Source organism: Alexandromys fortis, unplaced genomic scaffold (assembly GCF_014885135.2).
Source record: "Alexandromys fortis isolate MF-2015 unplaced genomic scaffold, M_Fortis_MF-2015_v1.1 scaffold_5, whole genome shotgun sequence".
NCBI lineage: Eukaryota > Metazoa > Chordata > Mammalia > Rodentia > Cricetidae > Alexandromys > Alexandromys fortis.
The window spans coordinates 265528-285995 of NW_026067924.1; the positions used below are offsets into that span (position 1 = coordinate 265528).

General features: G+C 44.9%; 1 protein-coding gene and 1 pseudogene across 3 annotated transcripts in view; one reads left to right on the forward strand and one right to left on the reverse strand.

Moving 5' to 3' along the window:
* Phactr1 (phosphatase and actin regulator 1) overlaps positions 1-20468 on the reverse strand; it is a 241247-nt gene that overhangs the window by 57132 nt on the left and 163647 nt on the right. For 2 of the 3 annotated variants that reach the window (XM_050142439.1, XM_050142441.1), the window contains exons 4-5: positions 15335-15502; positions 12880-13086 (exon numbers count right to left, since the gene is read on the reverse strand). In XM_050142439.1, the coding sequence (XP_049998396.1) occupies positions 12880-13086; positions 15335-15502 (375 nt within the window). The remainder of the gene's footprint in view (positions 1-12879; positions 13087-15334; positions 15503-20468) is intronic. The other variant, XM_050142440.1, reaches the window with a different exon arrangement.
* On the forward strand, positions 6200-6768 carry LOC126501528 (protein yippee-like 5; annotated as a pseudogene).

The window sequence follows — 20468 nt, forward strand, 5'->3', positions numbered from 1 at the left end:
AGAACGTTTCCTAGGGTACCCAGAAAGCCTCCGGGCAGAGTTACTTCAATAGCCTCTCCTCACTCTCCTCACTCGGTATCCCACAAATTCAGGTCTCCCCCCTCAGCTTGCTCTGCCAAGTTGCTTTTCCGCTCACTCACCATCTCATGAAAGCTGCTGAGGGTCTTCCTCAGCCTCCTCTGGGTTCCTTCCTCTTAGCACACTGTCTGCCAAGGAACAGGAAGTAAGAGCCTATGGCTCCCTGCCTCTCCTTGGGACCCAGTGGTCTGTCCTCAGCACAACCCCTGTATATACCCTCTATTCCCAACTTCCAATGTCACTGACTACGTGAGGTTTCCGTACCCTGGGTCTTAGTATAGTTCTTTCCTGTGGTTTGGAATATTCTGCTATGTCGTCTTGGCCAATTCCTATTCTGCCTTCCAGATTTAACTCACACAAAAATACCTCTCCCAAAGTTCTTGGCTCATTGTTGGGCTTTCCCCACTATACAGAGAATACACATTGAGTTGACATCAACAATAACAGCAGTAATGATGGTGACAGACAAGCTCAGATCAAGTTGCTCTTATCTGAAATGCTTGGAACCATTAATATTTCAATATAGACTGTTCCAGAGTTTAGGATGTGCACATATACACACATGTATGGGGGATGGGGCCCAAGTGCAAACATGATATCCATTCAACTTTCATGTATACCTTTATAGAGAGAGCAGGATAACATCATAAATTTTAATTAAGATTTGTTTTACAATTATGAATGTATCTGTATGTGGCTATTGCACGTGTGCACGGGTGCCCTCTGGGATCAGAGGCACTGGATCCCCTGGAGCTGGAGTGGCAGGTGATTCTGAGTCACTCCATGTGGGGGCAGGGAATCTAACTGTGTCTCCTGCAAGGGCAGTGTGCTCTTTTAATTGATGAGCCATCCCTCCAGTCCAGTTTCAGAGATTTTAAACAATACTGTACATGAGACAAGGTTCCTACACAAATGGACCATCAGGCAGGATCACCCGTGATTTCACATCTGCACTAAAAATGTTCGATTCTCAAACATTTCCAATTTCAGAGGTCTAGACGAGGACTATTTCACCTAGGCTATGCTTACTAACCACAAGCCAGACACCACTGTTCTAAGTGATTGCCATACAATAACCAACTTAATCACCACTTCCTGTGCATGTAACTGCCTTGGCCAGAGGACAGCAACCGGGTTTAACTTAAGGCATCCTTACGCTCTTGTTCCATGCCCTGTTGGTCTGACCAAAGGAGCAAAACACAATTTTTCCACATATTTTTTCTGGTTTGCTAAGATTACTGACTCCCTTTCTTAAGTTAAAAGTTAATTTGTGTGTGTGTGTGTGTGTGTGTGATGTGAGGAGGGGGACGTGTGTATACCACAGCACAGTCATAGAAGTCAAAGAGCCACTTTGTGGACCCAGTTCTCTCCTTCCACCTTTACGTGGGTTGTGGTGATCGAACTTGGGTCTTCAAGTTCGATGCATGTTGCATGGTTGGGAGGCAAGTGCCTTTAGTCGCTCAGCCATTTTGCCAGCCCTGAAACCTTTAAATTAAAGAGTATTTCTCAAGGATTATTGACGAGTGCATAAAATAATATTGTTTGAGGTATGAAAAAAATAAACTTTCTGAATGAAAAGCGGTATCCCCCCACTGTGGAGCAGACGCAGCAAACGGCAGCACGCTTCTGCTCGCTCTGCGCCTGGCCCCTGCGGCAGAGCAGTTGCGTGTGCTCCTTTGCTGAGCTGACGCTCTGCGGTGCCAGCTGCCTGCGGCATTCTCAGGGAATCCTGAGATGTGATGGATCTGAAGGGAGCTCAGTCTCAGGAAGGGAGAACACACACACACACACACACACACACACACACACACTTGTTTTTTTACACATTTAAGCAAACACCTTTTTTATTTTTATTTTTTCCCAAAACAGGGTTTTACTGTAACTTTGGAGCCTGTCCTGGAACTAGTTCTTGTAGACCAGGCTATCCTCGAACTCACAGAGATCCACCTACCTCTGCCTCCCAAGTGCTAGGATTAAAAAAGGCCTGCGCCACCACGGCTCATCAGTAAACACCTTTTTTCAAGGTATAATGAAATATGAAATAAAATCTAAACAGAAAAAAAACCACTACACCAGCAACTGAAGTTAAAGTAATTTACATATAAATACTGAAAAAAAAACTGGCTCCAACATTTAATTTTTAAAAATATTTTTCTTTCAGGGTACCAGCTTCTCAAAGGTGTGTCTCATCAGCCTCACTGGAAGGCTTGGCAAAGACTCGGTTGTAAGCCTCACCTCCAGAGCTCAGTTACTGAGGGTCACTGATGGAGTCTCCCCGGAAACAAGTGTCCAGAGATAGATCATTCACGTCAATGGGGACCATGCGTGGCAAGCATGTCACAAGTTATAGGGCTAAGAAGCAGAAACCAAACTTCTGGAGCTAAAAAAATGTTAAGGTGCATGGCACCATGAAAGCATTGGTAGCTTTAGCAAAATGCACAACCCTCGCCTCCATGTTTCATTTTTCAGTCTGCAAGGTGGGACGAATCGCCCTGTCACATGACTTGTGGACATTTTTAAGATATGGAAACTGGGCGGCATGGTGCCCAGGAGATATGAACTATTGTTCTTGTTGCTACCGTTATCCTCAATGAACATTCCCCATAGGAAGGCCCTCTACTCAAGGCTGGCCTAGGACACTCTCAGGTCCTGGACCTTCCTCCAGCCCAGTACTTCACCACAATTCATTCTTCTTGACTTGTTGCTGATACTGTTTGCAGGGGACAGCTGTGATGGGTTGATCAAATCTCAGTGAGTGTGGTCATTTCCTCACCCACCTTCCTGGCCATCAGGACCTGAGCCTGGTACATAATAGATGCTCAATATTGTTCCGTTTTCTTCTCATCACGTCTATAGGTCTGTGGGAAAAGGTGGTACATGGCATCCAGCGTCTCTCCCACTAATGAGGTCCAAATCAAAGTGTAATCTATATCTAAATGGGCCTGAGAATCGCCCTCTAAGACACTTTCTCAATTCTGTCCCCCACCAGGTGAAGTGAGAATGCACCAAGGCTTCTCTGAGGAGATGTAGCTAGCTGCTCCTCTGAGAGCACTCACTGAGCTGGCTGGCTTCTGGAGGCTTCTGCTACAGGCTGGGTGGAGCCCAACTTGTGAAACCACTGCTGGCAGAGAACTCAGAAAAGCTGGGCTCGAATTCTAGCTATATCATCAAGAACTGTGCTGAAGCCATTCAATGCTCCCTGGCCTCAGTTTTCTCATCTGTGGAAGGGCTCTATGGACGACTATACAGGTTTACTGCCAGGAGTAAACAGGTTAATAGATGAAGCCCTCCTGTTAGACACTGAGGGAATAAGAGGGTTACAGGTCAGTCGGAGGCCTGAGCTGACACAGGGCTGAGTCACCTCTGGGAAAGGAACATCTTCCACAAGGAAGTTCTGCCTAATTTTACAAGGTCTCCATACCAGTGAGCAGTGAGCAGAGGGTCTATGATAAGAGACCCCCAGTGAAGTCCTCGGTGTGCCATGGGAATTCCTCAACGGAGCCCTGACTCTGCAGTAAACACCATAATACATTACCTGCCTCACCCACAGTCTGCTTTGAAGGTCAGCTACTGTATGCTGTATGACCTTACTCTCAAAAATGCATTGTTTTCAGTATTGCTATCAGGGACTCTTGTCTGGCCTCTGAAAATCCACCAACGTGGACACTTCCCAGCCTGAGGTGCAGTGTGCCCTAGCACTACCCTCATCGGCAAGCGACAGAAAGTTTGGGTAGTGCTTAGAAAGAGGAGCTGTCACCTATGATCCAGTGGTTCCGATGTACATTGCACCTCCTGCTATAAAAAGCTAGCGGGACAGAATTAGGAGCTGAGAGCTTGAACTTCAGTCTCACTAGCCAGGAAAACTCAGGGATAAAATTGCTTCTCATACTTGGATAGCGATGGACTGAATCAATCCCTTCGCATCTACTAATACGTGGCGCTCATCCGTTTAGCTGGAGGACACGCTCTGCCTCTGGCATTAGTGATGACAGATCTGGGGCTGCCGGAAGACGCAGCGCTGCCGGCTCACTCGTTCCTGTAGCCAGACTGATTGAGATGCAGCGTATTCATCAAGCTGTCTCTGTTGATGGAGTGGAAGAGGCAAAAATGACCAGTTCCAGGAACACGGACAATCAACTCAAACTGTGAGTGTCACAGAGCCTTAAAATCTACAAGAGGGTCGTACTTCCGACACAACAGCTCTGGCTGATGATCTCAGACAAAGAAATGAAGATGGGAGAGGATTTCTGTCATCAGTTCTCTTGATGGAGGACTCCAGGCCCCGAATGTGAATCAATGGAGGCTAAATGACCCCACATGGAAGATCCCTAGTCCAAAAACCTGAAAGGCTCACACATCTTAGATATCCCATACCTGGCCTTACGTGATGGATCAGAGTAAAAACGCGTGCTCACAGAAAATACTATATACAATTACCCACAAGCTATGCATATGTGGTATATATGGAAAAATAAAATCTGTGATTCTATCTGGACTCTATAACCAAGATGATTCACTATATCACATAAATGAAAATATTACAAAATCTCAAATAATCCCCAAATCTGAAGCACTCCTGGTCCCAAGTGTTTCAAAGAAAGGGCATCCACGCCACCCACTTCCAGTCTCTTTTCACACAACTACCTATGAACTTTTAAATGGGCACCTCTAAGTACTGATGTGTAATTACTGGTGTGTGGGCAGTGTTAATTCACAAAGGTGCCAGAAGAATTTCTCCGTCATTTGTCACCTGGTTTCAGCACGTTAGATGCTCTGATCTCCTTTTGGAGACACAAGTTAGAAAACTTGTAGAAACCCTAAGACATAAGAAACCCGTGAGACATGCACTTAGTACTTAAAATATAGGACCGCAACATTGTTCCCCTTGCCCGAATAAGAGAGCTCACCGGAACATCATCACTTTCTTCAACACAGTAGCCTACCCCAGGGGCTTCATGGTAGCCTGAAGTCCTGCTTTGGTCAAAGGGAAAACATTCTGACTGACCTTTTGTGGGACCATTGATGCAGAAGGAAGTGCGCCACATTCAATGCCCCATATCAGGCCAAGATATGGTAACGATAGCTTGTGTCAGGCATTTGTAATCAATACATCCAGAAACCTTCCAGAATCCCAAAATTGAAGGCCATCATAGCAGATGCCACCAACAGCAAATGAATTTGGTTTGAGCCCCTCTCTTTCTGAATACTTCATTCTCAAATTTACTTTTCCCAATAGCATCTTGGGAGGATTACAGTGAAGACCATATTTCATTGAAAAGAATTGATGGGTAGCAGATAAAGGTCATTTCCCCACTGAGCCATGCTGGCATGCCACCCTTGCAGGACATGCAGTTCAATTAGATTCTTTTTAATAGAGTTGCCAATAACAGCCAGGTGACTCCTCTCCAAGAATTACCACTGAAATAAAGGCACTCATGCCAACAAATGCATGCTCAGAAGGTGTGTAATCCTTTTGCTAGACATCACAAATCACCTATACAAAAAACACATGATACTATTCATTTTTTTATAACAACGGATGAGTGTTATTGTTGGTAGAGAGATTTTGCTACAGGGTGGCATGTCTCCGAGCCTTCTTCAGGATAAGCAAACAATGTGGGAGAGGTCCAGATGTGGACAGCAGGGAGGGAAGTCCCCTTCATGTTGGGTTGTGGAAGGCTATTATATGTGAGAGAGGATTTGGTGAAAACCACATTCATCAGGATGAGCAAGACCATGCCCATCTCATCCCAGAACACTAGAAACAGAAGAAGCAGCCACAGGCAATGCTGCTTTAAATATAGAACAGATAGAAGAAAGTACTGCATAGAGAATGCAGGCATCTACTATAAGGGAGGGTATGCAAGGGGAAGCTATATATTAATTCAAACAATGGATTCAAAGAGATTTTTATGTAGAGAAAACCAAGAATCGTTTCCACTCATCTCTAGCCTTGACTTCTCAGGTTTAGCTCACTGATTCCTAAAAGGCCTCAGCAATGGGGGGTCCCTTGTTTCCCCAAAGTGGGCATCAGCGGGACACAAATAGCAGGGAACACGGCGAACTAAATTCTCACCCTAATGAAACCTACCACCTGGACAGTTTTTTTTTTTTTTTTTCAATGTCCAAGAGAGCTGTGGAGCAAAGAGCCGCTGCCAGTGGGCAGACCTTGGGAACTTCAGCTATTAAAATAGGCAGAGCCTTCCTTGCTCAGATCTGTGGTACCCGTCGGGTTGTGTGTACAAACTGTGATAGGCTCCCCACTAACCTTTTGAAACTCATCCCTGCTCGGTTCACAGGCACCACGGGCAGAGCATTTCTTTGTAACAAGGTACTGTAACTCAGGTACAGTGACCGTCAAGATGGGGTCCTGCTTACTGGCTGCTGCGTGGTTTGAGATGTGAGCTGCAAAATCTGCCATAGCAAAGTGGTACACATGGAGGAGCAGCTACCGAAGACAGCCCCTGGTGTAAGGAAAGCCGTGTGATCCCGGAATGTGCTCTAGTGTGGGAGAGTATTGGCTTTGAGGAGCGTGCACCATCTGAGAACTCTCGAAAAATCAACAAGTCCACCTTTTCCCGCGTCTCCTTCACTGAAAACAAAAATCTACTTGCATATACTCTGACCTGAGCATCAGAGTCCAATTATGAACTGCGGGAACAAGAGTTTGCAAGAATCTAAGATGGGAGACCTTCGCTTTTTAAAATTATGTTTATCTTCCTCCCACGGCCGTTTGGACGGGGAATGCACAGATGCCGCTAGCCCCCTTCTGTGTTGACACGGAAGCAGAGGGGTCTGTGCAGCTCCTTATGCACTATAGGGGGTGAAAAACTCGGGGCCCTTAGAGTGAGGACCTGTATTTTGTGCAAATTTCGAGTGGAGGATATATCAAGAGCATGGCTCTTAAACTTATTTGGGCTTCATTTTAAATGGTAATTTTAATTCGCTAGCTTCAAGAAGAGATCTGAATCTGGGCCCAGCAGTGGGGACTCAGTGTATGGGTGGCTTGTGTTAGCCAGTGTGCCAGAGTTTTGTTGGGGAGGAACTATAGCCAGAACCCAGTCTTCCTTGTCAGTCTCGTCCCACAGATGCCAGCACCCACAGTCGCTGGTAACTGGTGTTGACTGCAAGGTTCTGAAGGGGGGCAGAAATGCTTAGCTCTCTTTGAGCTTTCTGGGCCTTACATCAGGGGCATCTAAGAAACCTTTCCAGTTAAGACCAGTCCATGTTTAAAGCTTGGACTTAGCCACGGTTCATCTTGAGCTTATTGACATGGACATGCCACATGGAATAGCCTAGGTGACAGACCACCTCCCCTGGCACGTACACCATAAGGTGCAGCAGTATTTCTTCGCTGTAGCCATCCTTGGCAGGTGCCAGGCAACTAGAGAAACCCTGGTTGGTGCACAGCCTGCAGGGACTTTCCTCAAACCAATTCAGATGGTTTAATTTACCCTGCTCCCCTTCCTGAAAACGCCACAGAGGCTCTACCTTGTTCCTGCTTCTGCTTCCTAATCACCCTTAGGCTCCTTTCAGAGCCATATATGGGGGAGCCTAGCTTCTGTCTCTAGGGCTGTAAGGTTAACAGGCTTGCATTTTCCGCTTGCTTGACGCAAAAGAACACAGAATACCTTCAAAGTATCAGTTACCAAGAAGTGTAAACTGTCTACCTCTGTGCTATGAGCAAATTTTCCCCCATTTACTGGGTCAGATAAAGCCCAAATTCCCCACACCCTAATCTTTGGAAGGTGAAGGCAGAGGTGGAAGCACCCAGTTGTGCAGGGCTAAAGAAGGGAACGAGGAAGGCGCAGGTAGACTGTCAGAGAGAGAGAGAGGGGGGGGGACAAATGAGGAAAAAAAATCTGAGAGCAACCGGCAACAAAATGCCATTACGTATCCGAATAGGACTGTAGAACAGAGAGACTACTATAAATAGGAACACTGGCTTCGGCTTAACGATCATTGCACCTATTCTCATTAGGCGTGCCTAAGTGCTGGCACTGGAAAATTCTACAGGGCACAGATGGTGTTCGTTAGGCAAAATTGTAGTCGCAGACACTATGCTATATTGAAATTTGCAATCACTGAAGTTTGCTGAGAGTACAGTCGTTTCTTGATGAACACTAGAAGTCCTTGCCAGAGCCACTCCGGGCAGAGGCTCAGGGGCCTTACATCAAGTGGCTAGTATGTGCACAGGGCTACACATACCTCCTGTGTACGTCAAAGAAGCTACTACTTTTGTTACAGTACCTAGCACGCTGGGAATGTTGCGGAGTACAACAGTGATCACTACGTGTTTATATTTGTATCATTTTTTTATTATTGTTATTGGACCTTGAATTTCAGCCTTCAAAATGATGAAAAATAAATTTATTTTAAAAATATTTCTTAAAATTTATTTTATATGTATGAGCGTTTTGCCTGCCGGCATGCATGTGTGCCACGTTCGTGTCTGGTGCCTTCAGAGGTTAGAAGAGAGGGACGGATCCCCTGAAATTGTAGTTGCAGATGGTTGTAAACCACTGTGTGGGTGCTGAGGACTGAATGTGAGTCCTCTGTATGTGCAACAAATGTTCTGACCACTGAGCCATTCCCCCGGACCTGCAAAAATTAACTTTTGTTGTATAAAACATCTCGTCTATATTAATTGGTATGGCAGCCTGAGCAGGCTAACGTAAGTTATGAAAATAAAGAAGTAGGTCTTCTAACTTGTTAATTGCATGTAAACAAAGATTAGAAACCAAGAAAGCTGGTGATCTACCAGCTGTCTAGCCACAATCAGCATCTTCGTATTTTTGATAATCTTTGTGAGAAGGAGGTAGGAATGAGAATGGTATGTATGTCAAGGACCAAAGGGTACCTAGTAGGGTTCTCAAACAATGCTAGCTGCCCAGCTGCTACCCAGATGTGACGGTCAGGCCATGAAGCCATGACATTATGAGTTACTCTTCATTCATCTGCTACATATAGGGTGCCTGCTTCTCCCTGGTTCCTCATACAGAAGGTACTGGTTAGTCATGTAATGTTTAACATAAGATCTCGGGTAAGGATGCTTAGGGAAGCCACTGGCGGAAACTTGGGAAGGTGGGAGACAGGGATTTGTCCTGATCACACTTTCCCTCTGGGCTCATTTGAGTAAGAACCCATTTTGAGGCTCATTCACCTTGGAACACAACATAAGCAGTGCCACTGGAGACTGTGCGTCTAGAAAGGCAAGACTTTAATACCCAACAACTCCTGACCCTGTCTCCTCTGTTACTAGGCCGGCTGATGATGGAGAGGATGGAGAAGAGGCTGTGGGAGAGGAAGACAACAAGAACACAGAACGAATGAGGGCCTCTCTCCACTTGACTGAAGAACTGAGAGTTGGAAGATACACATTCCCCCAAGGCCACTGATAAAGCAGAAGCAAATCCTACAGAAGAGAGTTCTGCATGCCACTGAGTGTGAAGTTGGATACTGCTCCCATCCAGGCTCCCATTTCCTCCACATTTTGTTAGTTCACTGCCCACTTCTTTCAGCCATGCTCAGGGCCTTTCAATCGTCCAGCATTTCCTTTCAAACACAGACCGAACAAAAGTGAGAACATACTAGCCACTCACAAGTCTTAATTTAGACTTCTGGAGTTCTTAGTTGATTAATTCCTTCTGACATGGCCCAGATGTCTCTAGAGCAATTAGTAACAGAACGGGGTTAGCAGGGCTCTTCAGGGTGATGCAGACTCATTATGACTGATTGCTCATTTATGAAAATGAAGCAATGAAAATGAAATCAAATGGAGTTTAGACCCAAACGGATAGTGCTAGCTTGACAGTCCCTAGACATCAACACCTCTCCCGATCTTATCTTGACCATATTTAAGAGACAACCACACACAAGACAAGGCTGGAATGTATTTTTATACACGTACTCCAAACCATATGGTGCTGATGCTCATAGATCATAGAGATGTACTCAGATAGCCTTGGTCCCTCCTATGCATAGCGGACCCACCTAAGCTTCTGAGCTCACAGTGAGGTTGCCATGTTATTTCATCCATTAGATAGTTAAATAAATTAGAGGATGCTGTGAATTAAAAGTTTGTAGCTATTCTTGCCTATCCTTCCACTTCCACTTCTTGCCAGCTCATTTTGCAACGATGAGAGAAGTTTTCCTGGCTCAGATAATTCCACTCAATGTTACTACTAATTCTGAGGTGCACAGCCCACAGTTAGCTTTATTGGTTTCTGGCAAACGTCTTCAACTGTTTCCTATTTATGTTCAGTCTACACAGCGACCCGGGAGGGGTCTTTTTGTTTGTTTGTTTGTTTTTTGTTTTGTTTTTTAAGACTGGCCTCATTACCTAGTCCTAGCTGCCTGAAACTGCCTATGTTCACCAAGCTAGCCTAAGTTTAGAGAGATCTTCTTGCCTCTGCCTCCTAAGTGCCGGGATTAAAGGCACGTGCAACCTACCATGCCTGTGCTCCAGGAGGATGATTTAAGGGCTCATTCCATCATAGCATCCCAAACCCTCCAAACCTTGCTACTTCTAAGGAACAAAATACAAATCTTTGCAGGTCACCACCTGGTGAAGCTTGTTTCTAGGTGGTTTTAATTAAACCCTTAATGGCACATTTATCCCAGCTGAGCCACTGAAGTGACCCTAAAACATCTCTACCTCTGAGCCTTCTCCAGAGACTTCTTTCAGGGACTCCCTTCCCCAGTTATCTACGAATGTCCTTCACCCCGTGAAGGTCAACAGCCTCCAGTCATCTTCAGGGGCCCTTTGTGAGACTACGCCAAACTATAGCTCTACTCTGAATGGCGTTTGCTCCAACGCTCTAATACAATCACCCTTGGTGTCTTAGAGGCCTGCCTTAGGACTCCCGTGGACCCCCAAATCCAAACATGTGTAAGCCCCTCCTACAAAATAGCATGGTATTTGTATAGACCCTACACACGGTTCCCCTGTACTTTAAATTATCTCTAAATGACATATACTCCCTAGTTCAATGCAGATACTGCATAAATAAATGTAACATCATGTTATTTAAGGAAATTGCAAGAAAAATCAGTCTGAACACATTCAGTACAGAATTTTTAATAAATATATTTGATCTGTGGTTGGCTGAATCCCAGACACAGAGCTGATGGCTACAGAGGGCTGATGGAGTATATATTCATTAAACTAGCACAGAATTGTGCCCAATTTGGCTATAACTCAGTGTTCTGACTATGGCAGGCATGTTGAACAAATATGTACACCATGGGCATGCAGGGGTTTCTTTGCACAGGCTTGAATTCTTCTTAAGGGGTGTTTGCTGTCCAAGGTGTAAAGGGTATATAACTTTGACTTTGTAATTCTAATCCTAGAAATACCCCGTTGAAACCTTAAAAGGACATATGCAGGCTACTACGGACGCTCACTGCCCTATTTTTTACAGAAGGGAATGTAGAAGAGTCCTTAGATCTGCACCAAGCAGCTGATAAAACCACACTGTACAACAGTTGCTAACACAAGATCCAACTCATATATTGTTATGTGCAAAAAGCAGCTGGGAAGGCAGTATGGAGAGTGAGTTTGATTTTTTTTTTCTAAACAGTGGGTAAATGCCTTAGTCAGAGGCTTTTTTCCCTTTGATTTTATATGAATTAGAATGTTGAGACACTAAACCCATGTGTTAAATAGTTCTTAGAGCGACAACGGCCCTTTTACACCACAGACACCCGGCCAAGATGGATGGGGGCATTGGCATAATGCAGTTTGACACCAATCTGTGTTGAAGCCGAACTGTATAGAGAGATGCCCTGATGTTGTGGGGACAGTCACCGATGTCCTAGCAGGTGGGGTGCTCAGGTTCCCGTCGTGCTTCCAATGCAGAGTCTTCCCAGCCCTGAAAAGTCACTTCCTTTTCTTGGCTTTCAGTCTGTCTACTGTGAGTATGTTTTCTTACTTCCTCCCTCATTACAAGTTAAAGTGTAATAGAGATCACTTAGATACATACTATTTGAAAAAAACACTAAATATGTTGTATAAAAGCAGTTGATTGTTGACTGATTCAATCAACATGTTGAAATGCAACTCCATACATGTGCATACATCCATTAGCCACACAGAGTGAAGGTAGAAAATGCATTTTAGAGCAACTTTGCTAAGCCTGTGATTCCTCTAAAGGTATCTCCCGCACTTCTTATTGGTTAGATTATTGCTATTGCTTTTTGAGACAGGCTGACCTCTAACTTGCTGGGGAACCTAAGATGATCTTGAACTTCTGATCCTCCTGCCTCTACCTCCTAAGTGATGGGATTACAGCAATGCACTACTACGCCTAGCTTCTTTCTTTTTAAAGAGAATTGACAGTAAGTGAATGAAATTAGTTTTAACTGCAAAAATATTCTAGACTCCAATAACTTACAAACATTTAAAGCCTTAATAGACTCATTATGAAGGAAGCAAAGCACTTTTCTTTGCCTGTGTAAACATTTTGACATTGATTCTAATGCGCCCAGATGGGCAATAATCTTGAATCGGTCACATAAATACAAAGTACATATTTACAGATACACATATGACAGATAACACCGAAGGCTCTTGGCATATGGCTGGCAATTGCATATCAAATGCTTCTTGACACAGAGACATAAACTCTGGTCGTGACCTCATGTACCGACATACACATACAAACACCCCAAAAACCCCATGGGGTCATCTTCCCAGCGTTGCCTATTCAGGCTTCAGATAAAAAGAACCAGAGAGAAAGAAACTATCCCGTGAAGGGAGGGAGGAAGGGGGCTGTGCGCCTTGGAAGAGGTTGGACTTACCTGTTAAGTGGTTGGCAATCCGGGCAGTGGGTTTGGGAGGCAGGGCCGGGGGCTGCTTGAGAAGGGACAACTGCTTCACTGGGGTCTCCTCATGGTCTCCAGGGAAAGCAGCAGGTTTTTTGGGGGGCAGGAACAGAACTGGTTTGGCTGAAGGATCTTGGGACAGGAGGACTCCAGACTCACTGGCAGAGGGACTCTCTTGAGACACTGAGGGGACAACCACATGACACACAGGAGACATTCCACAAACGCAGTGCAGGCCAGCCAGGCACACAGGACAGCCCAACAAGATAGCAGAGTGAAACCCACTGCAGGCCACGATGGGCACAGGGAGAGCTAAAGCAAGGCCAAGAGAAATCCAAGAAAGCTGGGGGGGGGGGGATGCAGGGGGAGGGGTAGGAAAGGGAGGATGAGGAAGACAGAGGAGAGATGAGGAGACGCAAGAGGGCAAAGGGGGAGGGGCAAGGGCATCGCCTCATGACAAAGGTCACCACTTCAAACTGAGCCTGCATCATCCACAGTCCACAGATGCTCTGCTGTGTGACTCCGGAGACCACAGGCACAACCAACAGGACAATGACTAGCGTGGGGGACTTTGAGTCCTCTAAACTGAACAAGAAGAGCTGGGCCCTTTTCCTGAACCCCTGGGCTCTTCCTTTGCTGAGGGAAGGCAGAGATGGGCCACACCCTGGTGGAGGTTATTGGTGATATCCACTGGGCCTCGCTCTCTGGTCCATGATACCCGGTGGCAGCTGACAAGGTGGACAGTAGCAGGCCACACACAGAGGCTTGAGTGGCTGCTCCTCCAGAGTGGCCAGGACTGAGGGCCAGGCTCTCGATGAGAACACACTCTTGTCCTGCCTGGCCCTGTAAATTCTCACAAGGCAGTGAATGTGCAGAGGCTCCACCTTTTTATTTGTCCAGTTCCTTTACTTCCTGCTTGCCAGACTTCCCATGGTCTTCTCTATTCCCTCCCTTCCCCTCCACCTTCTTTCCAGGTTCTAGTACATTCTAGGCTAGTTAACCTTGAACTTCCAATTTTCCTGTGTCTACCCCCTGAGTGCTGGGATTGCAAGGCATGTATTACCCGGCCTTGGAACTAACTAGATACTTGGTACTAGGGATTGACCCCAGGGCATCGTGCATGCTGGGTAAGCACCTTAGCAACTGAGTCACATCTTGGCTCCCACTGTCTGGTTTCGACTCTCCCCCATCTCTTCACTGGGGCCTGCCTCTTGTTTTCCCCACAGGAGCCTCCTGATAGGTTCCTTTGTTGAGTTGCCATGAGGAGGTAGCCTACTGCTTCCTACTGTGCTAGCAACCTGGGTAAGCATGGTAAAACCCCGGGACTCGACTGGGGTGGCAGGCTTCACTTAAAGACTCCAACTGCCCGATTTCAGTGGTACAAGGGACATTGGGTTGAAAACTGAAAATCACTGTTCCTGTTTGAAAATCCTAAGGGGCAAGAGCCTGTCCCCTGCCTTTCATGACTGTCACAAGGAGGCAGTGTATAAAGGATTCTTCTGCTCTCCTGCCTTCCTTCTCCTCTGGAGAAAGTAATGTCATATAACAACTCAACCCTGCAAAGAACCCTTGACACCCTGAGTATTCCCCACCTCAGGGGACATTGTTCTAATCTGTGTTCAACAACAGCTGGCCAGGTCCCGCAGTGAAGCGTGAGTACCAGCTTGGGAAGACAACCCCTCTCCCTCCTCCCACTCGAGTAAAGTATGCACACAGATGCTGCACATGGCAGCGCCAGGACTGTAGCCTTCCTGTCCGCACTCCGGGTAGTCCCCGAGGCTCCTTCCCAGCCCATAAGACATGCGCTGCTCCTCTCTGTTGGTAAAGACTCATCTTCTGGCTGCTTAGGAGGGCTCTGCATCTCCTGAAGAGGGGCAGGTTGGCCACTAGGTGGCAGTAGACCGGAAGGAGGCAATAAATCAGAAAGCATCCAAACATGTCTACAGCAGGCTCCAGCTTAGCTGGGAAATTGTATACGATTTAACAAATGTGTTGATTGGCTGTAACTAGTACATTTACTAAACTGACATGATCATTAAGGAGTATATTGGGACTGGAAATTAGACAGTATAGTCAGGCCTTTGGGACAGAAAGGTTAGACAGGTCTAGAGAGGGATAGGATTCTTCTGATTTATCTTAACAAAGATGAATCTTAGAAAACAAACAATATTTTAAACCATCAATATTATAAGAGGAGTTATAATATTTTTAAAGCGATTTAAGTCAAAAAAGTATTTTTACAAACTATAAAACATTATGTGAAGATAGCATCCGTATCTTCTTAGGCTCAGTCATGTGCAGACAACTATGACATTAGTTTTTCCCACATTTCTCGGTCTTCATGCTCTAGTGGTTAAAATGGGCATCCCAAATCCTGCCAGGGGACTGTGACATCCTGGAGACCCACCCCCTGCCTCTGCCAGGTCATTACCTGGTCCGTCCATGATATCTGAAGCTTGGAGCACCTCAAACGAGCAGGGGTCCCTGGGCATTGGTACAGGCTCCATTTCTGACAGGGCAGGCAAAGACAGCTGGCTGGAGCTCAGGGACTGTCCGTTCTCCAGGGAGTCATCGTCATTCGAAATGGAGAGCTCTCCGTCTGTGGGAAAGAAGGAGATGGAAGAGTCAGATGAGGGGTGTCCTCGTGCGAGCCTTCAGCTGCACTCAAGGCTGCTAACAAGTCTGGATGCTCTAAGCCATCTTTAGCAAGATCAGTGTCTGGACGTGACAGCAACTCTTTGCTTTTAAAACATGTACCTTTAGAGAGAGCCCATATACTCCTTGAAAGTACATTTCAGCCATTCACAGCAATTTCTCTGTTCTCGCTCCATCTTTTTAATTGCAGTCCATCTTGTGTTTAATGTATGTAAGTTTTTTTCTTTTTAAAATACTTGCTGAATTTTTAATTATGTGTAGTTGTATCTATATGTGGTGTGGTGGTTTGAAAGAAAATGGCCCCCAAAGACAGTGGCACCAACGGGAGGTGGGGCCTTCTTGGAGTAGGTGTGGTCTTGTTGGAAGAAGTGTGTCACTGTGGAGGCAGGCTTTGAGGTGTCATATATGCTCAAGCCACGCCCAGTGAGACTGTTCACTTCCTGTTGTCTGTACGATGTAGAACTCTCAGCTACCTCTCCAGCACCATGTCTGCCTGCATGCCACCGTGTCTCACTTTGATGATAATGGACTGAACTTCTGAACTATAAGGGAGCCATCACAAATGCTTTCCTTTATAACAGTTGGCATGGTCCTGGTATTTCTTCATAGCAATAGAAACCCCAAGACATGTGTCCATGTGCACATGAGTAGAGGTGTTCTATGGGCCAGAACAGGGTAGACCTGAGCTGTTCTCAGAAACTCATCTTTGGGCCTATTAGGATGTCTCAGCATCTCCCAAGAGAGGCATACTGGTTGCCTAGGTGACAATGGACCAAAGAGGGAGGCATTCCAGAGGGTGGCACTGGAGCTGCAGTCAGAGGCAGCTGTGAGCCTCCCAGTACAGCTACTGAGAACCGAACCCAGGTCCTCTGCAAGGACAGTGTGAGCTCTTAGCCACCAAGCCTCTCTTTAGCCCTTACATTTTTTTCTTAATAAAAGTGAATGAAAATTGTTTTTTCCTTTACTTTTTTTTAAAAAATATTTCTTATAGTTTATTTAACTTTAGTTTTTTTTTTTATGTGCATTGCTATGAAGTGTCAGATCCCCTGCAATTGGATCTTCAGACAGCTGTGAGCTGCCATGTGGGTGCTGGGAATTGAACCCGGGTCCTCTGGAAGAGCAGTCAGTGCTCTTAACCGCTGAGCCATCTCTCCAGACCTTTCCTTTATTTTTTAAAAGGTATAGAATCTTAGCAGGCAACAGAGACTGAAGAACCACGATTGAGAAATTTTACAGTAGGGAACAAATATTGCCAAGGATATTGGTGGCTCTCCACAAACTCCATTAAGGCCCCATTGCTGGAGACAACATTAAACATAGAGAAGCCAAGCTGCATCTTTACTGGCCATTTTTCATGGTACTGGAAGGTACTCTGCATGCTACCAAAGAAGAAAGGTAAACATAAATTTAGTTTTAAGAAAACTTTAATCTTCAGTGGTGGCCTGCCTGAAAGATACGCTGACGCCATATCAGCACAAAACTTGTGGGAATAACCATCTAAAAATTTTATTTGAGATAAAGCCTACTCCATGAGATGGAATCCATACCCAGTGCTGCTTGGGTGATCAAGAACTTGAGACTACATAGGCCACAGACTTAGGAAAAATCCAGATGCTGTTGTTCTGCTAAAGGAACGTAGTAATAAAATTATGTTATGACTTTCTGCTATATAGATAGATATGAGCCTTGTTTGGCCATCATCAGAGAAGGTTCCTCCTGTAGCAGGTAGAAACAAGTACAGAGACCACAGCCATGCAATACACAGAAAGTGAGAGATCTTTGAACACTCAGCCCTAAAAGGGATGTTTCCATCAAATCCTTCTTCTCAGTCCTCAGGGAACTCTTCCGAAGAGGAGGCAGGAAGAGAATAAGTGCCAGAGGGGATGGTAGACACCAAGGAATCAGGGCCTTATAAATACAAGAGGACTGATGCATACATGAACTCACAGAGACTGAGGCAGCATGCACAGGGCCCAGTGGGGGTGCAGATGGGGTCCTAGAGCTGAAAGGGGAAGTGGACACACACCTCCATCCCCAACACAGAAACCATCTCCAGTTGACTGCCACCTACAAATGAAAGACTAAGTTTTGTTCAAGGGAATCTCACTTAGGGAAACAAACCACTTGGGAGGGTAGGTCCCATGCCAACTAATACATGGCCAACATAAAATAAACTCAATGGCATCTTTGGATGTTCTTTGTCTTATAATACTAAGTCAGGGCATCTCCCTACCCCTACTCTACAGGCCCTTTGTATATATAGTATGACTTTTGGTTTGAGGTTTTTATTGGGTTTCCAATAAAAATTGTGTGTGAAAGTGTGTGTCTCTGGGTCAATATGTGTTTCTTGGGCTCTTTTTTTTTTGGCTCTCTTTATTGCTTGGTTGTTTTGTCATATTCCAATTTGTACGTTTTTGATTTATTTTATCATTCCTTAGATACCTGTTTTTTTTTTCTTCTAATGAGAGACAGGGTGTGAATTCAGATGGGAGAAGAGGTGGGGAGGATCTGGGAGTAGGGAGAGGAGAAACCATAATCAGAATATATAGTATGAAAAAAAGCCATTTTCAATGAAAGAAACACAACAACAACAAAACAAAACAAAAAAAGCATTAGCGAGCAAAGAAGCAGTGGGACGTGCAGCTCCAGGTTCAAAGGACATCATTCATCTGTTTACCTCTGTCCTCATCCGATTCTTGAGGCGAGTAAGCATTTAGGAAAATCTACAATCCCTACCTAACACACTGTGGCAGCCCACGGCAGCCGGGAAGTGCCAGGATCCTTTTGGTGCCAACCACCAACCATGTCAACTTTGATCTGCTTGAAGCTCAGTCCCTCACAGGGTCGATTTGAGGATCAAAGACTCCCGCTCAATGGCCATCTGTTAAATCAAAACTCCCCCCCAGCGTGATTTCATCTCTACCCAGGGAGTCTTAGATAGCTAAACGTTAAAGCCAAATTAATTTTTCAAGAGGACTTAAAACTCTCTCAGTCAGATGAATAAACACCCAGATGAAAGACGAAGTCATACCCACTTCGAAACAGAGCCTGGCAAAGCAACGGCCTGACTTAAAACTCGAGACAGACTTGTAGAAATGAAAAGAGAGCTGAAGCTGAGGTTAATGTTCCCTTTCATTATACGCCTTTCAGTGTTCTGATTTCATACACTGTGATATCTGATAGCCCTGAAATCCTTCACACCACCCCATTAGAACTGCCTTTAACAGAATGTGTGTTTGCTAGAATGTTTTATTAACCCAACGGGCTGTAAATAGTACATGGTTCAAGGACCTGTAGTGTTTGACATGGATTTGTCTATAAACATTAAAAAAAGAAATAGATAAAAACTCACTGAAGCAGACACACAATACTGGCCTTTGAAGGCGAGTTTGGCTCTCTTTATCCTCTTTTCATTCAACCTTTCTACACACCCAAAATAGCAGCAGAGGTTATTATCTCAGAAATGAAAGATACAGTTACTGTTTGTTAAGAAGAACACAAGAGGGGGCTGGAGAGATGGCTTAGAGGTTAAGAACACTGGCTGCTCTTCTAGAGGTCCTGAGTTTAATTCCCAGCAACCACAAGGTGACTCACAAACAACTGCAGTGAGACCTGGTGCCCTCTTCTGGTGTGAAAGCATAGAAGCAGGAAGAACACTGCATACATAATAAATAAAAAAATGTTAAAAAAAAAAAGAGCACAAGAGCAGGTCAGGACCTTGAGACTAATGCTACAGAGCTTACACAGCTGAGCTGCAAGTCTGCAAGGCAAGGTAGGGAGAGCTGTGCCGTGTTAATGTGACCTTACAGTATCCCCCATCACCTCAACCCACTTCTATTTATCAAGTTCAAACTGTTATCATGGGAAGTGGCTCTGCAGAAAGTCCCTAGTTAGAGGGATGATGACATACTGTCATTTGGTTTGGACACATCTCCAGGAGAACACTCTGATTCTGGATGTTCTGGGCATATTCATGGCTCTCGAGAAGACATCCTAAAGAGTAGAGGGTCTTAATGCCACCACCATGTTTTGTTGATTTGGATCACTAATGCTGTTGGATAATGGTTGCTTGGTTTAAGAGTTGAGGGGACCACACAGATAACTCTGGGACAAAAGCTGCAGCTGCAGCTGGATTTTCTCTGGCAGATACCCATGACTCTGGTTTCTTTAAGGAAGCCAGTTTACAGTCTTGCTAGGAAGTTAGCTAACTGAGAGAAGTCCTATGGCTCCTTGTGGATGAAAAAGGGCCTTTACTGGGTTACAAAGTCCCAAGCTACTCTGCAGAGGGATCATTCTTGGGAATTGTTGTGACTGATAAAGACACATTTTCATTGAAAAAATTAAAAAGAGACAAAGAAATAAAAGATGTTGATGACACCCACAATCTACTTAACAGGAGAAGTTTCTTCTTTCTGTAAATATTTTTTATGGCTGTAATCTTACTATGTTTCAAAATTTTGTGTTTTGAGGCTGGAGAGAGTGGTTAAAGGCACTGGATGCTCTTCCAGAGAACCCAGGTTCAGTTCCCAAAACTCATATATTGGCTAACAATGGTCTTTAACTCCAGTTCTAGGAGATCTTACTCACTCCCTCTTCTGGCATCTGTGGGCACTGCATGCATGCGGCACACAGACATACCACTAACACACATTAAAAACTTTAAATAATTGTGTCTTATTTTTAATATTACTATTATGATCTCATTTACAGTTTTGTTAACAATTATACTAAATGTTTTCTTAACTTTCTCCCTCACATCTCTACCAAGCATTAAAAATTCCCAACTAATTGCTTAGCTTGAAAGTAGTATAGCAATGCTGTGGGATGATGCTCTTGTACACTGAAAAGATTTGTCACTTGTATTTGTTTAATAAAACACTGAATGGCCAGTAGCCAGGCAGGAAATATAG